At 42.0% G+C, this 6,398-nt stretch overlaps 1 protein-coding gene across 1 annotated transcript; it reads left to right on the forward strand.

Annotated features, from left to right (window-relative positions):
- Window positions 1-3,090: 3,090 nt before the first annotated feature.
- On the forward strand, window positions 3,091-5,765 carry IL17F (interleukin 17F). The gene is made up of 3 exons (XM_059702245.1): window positions 3,091-3,138; window positions 3,814-4,019; window positions 5,179-5,765. Exons 1-3 carry the CDS (start codon window positions 3,091-3,093, stop codon window positions 5,441-5,443), a joined length of 519 nt encoding a protein of 172 aa, XP_059558228.1. The 3' UTR covers window positions 5,444-5,765.
- Window positions 5,766-6,398: the final 633 nt, after the last annotated feature.

The raw sequence follows: 6,398 nt of genomic DNA on the forward strand, positions 1-6,398 counted from the left end.
CCATGTCTCTGATGGCTGATTATTTTTTGCATCTTCTCATTCCTCTTTGAGGAGAGAGAGATGTTAGTGTGATGGAAATTTACCTCCCCTGGGTCTAGACTCTTGCCTGGCAGCAGTCAGGTAAGACCTGGGGAAAGCATGAAAATAGGTCTTGGGAAATCATTCACCATGTTATTGGCTTAAATCATCTCTTTTGTTCTTTGTGTATAAGCCATGCAACTTAAAAAAGCTTGGGTTTCATAAAAACGGCATGGCATATGGTGATGATAATACTATAATATACTTACATGTTGGTTTAGAGATGACAAGAAATGCAGCAAAGTGCAGCATTGGGGGGTAGGCTCTGGAGTCAGACCGGGCTCCATCGCTTACTCAATGTGGGATTTGGGGTAAGTTTTTAACCACTTGTGCATTATTATTCTGTTTTCAGTATAGGGCAATAATAATGGCATCTTCCTCGTGGGATTTTTGGGGGGATTAATTGATATCATCGCAAATGACTAAAGCTATACTCTGAAATATCATATCTGTGTATGCGTAGGGTTTTTTTGTTTTGTTTTGTTTTGTTTTTTTAAAGATGCTGAGGAACATCAGGGATATAGCTTCTTTTTTTAAAAAAAAATATATTTTATTGATTTTTTTACAGAGAGGAAGGGAGAGGGATAGAGAGTTAGAAACATTGATGAGAGAGAAACATCGACCAGCTGCCTCCTGCACACCCCCTACTGGGGATGTGCCCACAACCAAGGTACATGCCCTTGACCGGAATCGAACCTGGGACCTTTCAGTCCGCAGGCCGATGCTCTATCCACTGAGACAAGCCGGTTAGGGCTGTATGCGTAATTTTTAGTTAACCTGGCCATTTTAAATGTAACAATCAATAAAGATAGAGAAAGCATTAGATAAGTGTTAATATTAATAATATTGCTTTTATCTCTGAGACTCTCATCGACACAATGAAGTAAGTAAGGAACCACTTTTCCCATTATACACGTGAACAATGGCTCAAGTTAAGTGATTTAACATCATGGAGTAATATACACACAAGAACTGGGACATGGATCTAGGTTTAATGGCTCCAAGTACACTATTCTTCTCTTTGAATGGTTCAGATGCAAGATTTTGAACCTCCTAAAGAAGAAGTGTTGTAGACATCGTTTTTAAGAACCAGCAAGAGCCTTGTCAGAGCTCCTGCTCTTAACTGCACAACCACTAAAATATACAGTTTCAGAACCACAGCTTTGTGGAGCAAACTAGAGGGATTTGCAGACAGCATCTGATTTTCTGATAAAGGGCCACGTAACTTATAACACTCATGTATTCCCGACCCAGCTGTCACAGTGCTTAAACTGCTTGGCTACTTGGGTGGGACAAAGCTAAGATGAGATATGGTGAGTGGCTACGTGTTGGTGACAGTAATAAGGATCTTCAATAACAATAGCTGGCCACTGACAGCTAGGGTTGAGTCCCCAGACTGGCATTGACAGGTTGGCGAACCTAACCAAGTTTATTTGTTGCTTCTCAGGCACAACTCCTTCACCTGTCTAATGAGGATAATTAATACTAGCTCTACCGACCCCATAAGAAAGTTGTGAGAATCCAATGTTTAAAGAGATATAATAGTGTTTTCTAAAATACTCAAAGAATATAAGCAAATATAATAATGACTTATTAGAAGCATGGCAATTTTTGCTAAATCATATCACCTCAAGGAACAGTTATTTTAAAGCCTTGATAATTAGATGTAAAAGTGATTTAGTAAGTATGCTACAGAAGAAAAAACATAAAGGAGGAATTTATGTTATAAATCTAAGGAAGTTACTGATGGGCCTGAGAAGCAATCGAAGCGGGCATCCTTTTACTTTTTAAAATGTCATAATGTTACATTTAGAGGGAAGATGCGTGAGGACAAATTTCACATCTTTCCTGTCTACTGTGTATCATCAGCATAATGTCGACTTAACAATAGTCACCTGTGCTGAATATTTACATGTGCTGGCCGTGGTCGTCATGCGTTATATGGGCCATATCATTTAATCTTCACATTTTGTGGTGGAGGAAATTGAGTCATAGCTAGTAAGTGTCTAGGAACTGAGTTATGGGCCCAGGACATCTGATTCCAGAGCCCATGCCCTAAATCACCACACAATAGAGACAAAAAAAGTTGGTGAATGAATGAATGATTGTGGGAGATGAAAGTAAATGGCTGCTGGTTATCTGAAGGCAAATCAACCTCATTCAGGCTTATCTAGGTCAATCTCGCTTTCAACTTCTTTTTAGTATCAGTTACCTTGGTACAGCACGTTGGCACCATAACCTCTTTGTTTACTCTTATAATTTCTTGCCTCCACTACCTGCAAAATATAAAACGGAGGTCCTTCTAACTAACATGCCTGGTTGCCTTACCTACCTTAATTCATGGGAAGTGTGAGCCTGACAACACTGAGCCCAGAGAATGAAAGCAACTGAACCTCAGCTCTTGTTCTGCATCATGTTGAGAGTCAGTGATGGGCTTTGTCCCTCCCCAGTAAGGGTCAGTGGTGATGGTGAGGTGAACAAAGCACATTTGTGACAAAGGGAAGCTGGAGAGATTTTTAGTTCTTTTTTTAGTTAGGTCTTCACAGAGCACCCTCTTTCTTTGTGCATTCCTGCAACACCAGATAAACCAATATTTCAATGTAAAGGTTAAAAAGAAATAGTTTCCATAACTCTGTTGTTGGGCATCATTAGTGTCCCTGCTTCTTTCAAGTAGCATGGATACTTGAAACTTTGCTTTAGCATTTTTCTTAATTCATTGATTGTGGGAAATTAACTATATTGTTAATTTAACTGTATTCTTTTGTTTATCCATTCACTCACCCACTTTTTGTCCATCCAGAAAGTATTTATGGAACACCTGTTCTATGTATGACACATTCTCCTGCAGGAATTCATAGTCTAACAGGCATAGATCTGACATGAACACAAACAGTACATTTTCATTCAGTAAAGAAATGCTGCTTGAGTGGTGTATGGTAAAAACTTCATGATTTAAGGATAATTAACATACTCCTAATTGAACTACTTTCGGGACAGTTTCTGGAGGAGACCATGCCCAAGTGGGGTCTTGATGAAAGGATAGGAATTGGAAAGATCGAGGTGGGCAATGTATTCTAGATGAAGGAATGGCTGGGAGGAAAGATGTTGTGGAAGGTTTATGGGATCTTGGAAAGAAAAACTAGAGCTATCATTTAGTAAGCCTCTGTTTTTGTTAGATGGACAGGAGCTTTACATAGAACATTTCATTTAATCTTGTGAATACTATTATAAAGCCAGTGTTATAATCCAGTTGGAAAGGAGAGAAATCAGAGGCTCAATCAGAGGCTCAGGAGGAGACTGGGTCAAGATTTACACCCAGTCCCAAATCTTGTTGTCTCTCTGTCTCACACCGTGGAGGCTCAGTCACCAGGCTACCAAGTTTAGTTCTCAGTTGGTACCCTGATGTCTTCATGTATGACTGTTCCTATTTCTAGGTGAGGCTCTGAGGTTCAGAGAGAAGTCCTGATCTCATAGATCCGTGGTCGGCAAACCGTGGCTCGTGAACCACATGTGGCTCTTTGGCCCCTTGAGTGTGGGTCTTCCACAAAATACCGCCACACTCAAGGGGCCAAAGAGCCGCATGTGGCTCACCACGAGCTGCGGTTTGCCGAGCCGCAAGTTTGCCAGCCACTATTAGATGGTCAGGAATGCTGAGTTCAGGTAAAGCATGGTATGTCTCTTGCTAGCAAGTGACACCACAGTCCCTAACCAACTGCAACCTCCTCTATTTTCCAGGTCAAGTGTCTGCTGCTGTTGATGTTGGGGCTCACTCTCCTGAGGGAGGGGGCAGCTCAGAAAAAAACCAAAACAGAGGATACTGCCCTTTGTCCTCCTCTGGAGGACAACAGTGTGAGGGTTGACATTCGCATCCTCAGTCAAAACCGGGCTGTTTCCATCTCACATGGCCTGCAGAACCGCTCGAGCTCCCCCTGGGATTACAAGTAAGTGCAAAGGAAATGGATCTTCACATGCTTTGGAACTATATGTGCATTTATTCTAAGCAGAAAGTAGAAAATTTAGAAAAACTAAAGCCCTCACATATACACTTAAAAAAACAGAAATCCCACTTTACCTGGGAGCACACAGTTTTCTTGCTGTTTTGGTCTGCTCTAAGTGATCCAAAGTCTTACAATTTTGTTTCCAACTTTTCATTGATTCTGCCCTTTCCTGCTTCATGGGGCCATAGATTGGACTTGACAAACTTTCTGCGTTGGAAGAGAGGTCTCTTTAAAGCAACCCACACAATGATCTTTGCATAGGAATAAGTGGGAACCAAAAATGGTCAAGTTTCGAGAGATCCACTCAGATTAGACACTGTTTTTCAAGGAGTGGGGAAGAGAGCCCAGTGGAGGGGCAAAACCTTTTGGGAAGTGGGATCCTAAGCAGGATGTTCAGGGGACAGTCTTGTAACTTTGTCTGATGTGCAGGGCCCTGCACTATCAAGCACTCCTCTATATTCTCCCATTATTAAGTATGAAAACCAATTCCAGGGATAATGAGATGTGCGGCTGGGCTGCTTGTCTTGCTTCCACGTGAGGGAATGTACACAACTGGCAAGCTGGCTGGATTGGCTTGGCTGCCTTTATCTTCTTGTCTGAGGGGGCTGTTGAGGGAGAAATTGAGAGAAGCCATTGGGTTTACAAGCCTCAGGGGCTTTGGTTTTCTTTTCCAAGCAGTAGGCTTTGTAGACCGTATAGTGGGAGACCGACTGGTGATTTTAGTCTCTAAGCAAAGGATGAATAATAATTATTATAATCACACTGTAAAGAAAAATAAACTAAAAGATCTAACATGTAGTGAATGCCAACATTTACAGTGTGCCATTTCCTATGCATTTGTATCACTGAATGTTCTCAACAATTCCGTGAGAGAGAGATATGAGAATCCCCATTTCAAAGCTGAGGAAACTGAGGCTTCGGGAGTTAAGCACCTGCCAGAGGGCTGTGTATGAGTCCAGACTGTCTGACCCACAGCCTGTGCTGCAGCACAGAGTTACTCAGAACCACCTCCCTGCGGGTGCATGCAGGGCTGCAGGGCTCGCATCCTTTGTCCATGTCCCCTCCCTGTCTCACCACCTGCATCTGCCTGCTCCTCCTGCAGCATCACCAGGGACCCTCACCGGTTCCCCTCCGAGATTGCAGAGGCCCAGTGCAGGCACTCGGGCTGCATCAATGCCGAGGGGAAGGAAGACAGCTCTCTCAACTCCGTTCCCATCCAGCAAGAGGTCCTGGTCCTCCGGAGGGAGCCCCAGGGTTGCACTCATTCCTTCCGGCTGGAGAAGATGAGGGTGACTGTTGGCTGCACTTGTGTCACCCCCATCGTCCGCCATGCACGTGGCCTGAGAGTTGCCCCTCAACTTAGCTGAAGAAGCTGTAGAAGTGCCACTCCTCCTCCTGCATCAAGTCCTGAGTGGTCCCCGATTCTCTCTTAGTGTGGTTTGCATGGAATTCTCAAAGCTTTGTATTAGATATAGTGTTAATTTTCTGCGGTGCTTCCGAATGCTAATATTATCCTGGGATGTTCCAATGTCCCAAACCCCTGAAAATGAATGGCGAACGAAGGAGCCCTTGGTCCACTCTGTTCATGTGCTGGGATGACTACCACACAATCATGTGTGGTGACCAGCCATGCAGTTGCCGGGATGTGGCGCCATTCCCTGGGAGCTTTGTTGGTAAAATGGACCTCTGTTCCATGTGGATGAAAACGCAGAAAATATAGCCACAACGTAAGAGTGTGGGAGGAGCTGTGCAGGCTGGCGTGGGTGGAAAGGATGGGGGTAAGGATCTACTACCTATGTTTATTGAGCATTTGCTAAATATAGACGAGGTTGGCCTGATATTTATATTTGCAAGGAAATTGTTCATGTATTTATGATGTATTGATTATATAAACTTTTAGGAGAAAAATTAATATATCAAGTACTAATATAATAAAATATTAATGGTTTAAAAATACTTTTGGTGTTCATTTCACATTGTACTCATAGACCTTGTAGCCCTAAAAATGTTGAAATTCTATATACCTGTCATTTGTTTTTCATATTTTCTCATCAGAGCACTAGTGTTAGAATTATTTTATTATTATTATTATTTTGTGTGTGGAAGCTTGGTGATATTAATTTTTTCAGCTTTATGGAGACATAATTGATAAATAACAGGATATAAGTTTGACGTGTACAATGTGATGATTTGATACACAAATATACTAGTATATGAAATGATTACCACAATAAGGTTAGTTAACACCTCCATTCCATCATAGAGTTACCTTTTTATCTGTAATAAGAACATTAAAGGTGAACTCTTAGCAAATTTCAAATC

The sequence above is a fragment of the Myotis daubentonii genome, chromosome 6 (genome assembly GCF_963259705.1).
Source record: "Myotis daubentonii chromosome 6, mMyoDau2.1, whole genome shotgun sequence".
In the NCBI taxonomy this organism is placed as follows: domain Eukaryota; kingdom Metazoa; phylum Chordata; class Mammalia; order Chiroptera; family Vespertilionidae; genus Myotis; species Myotis daubentonii.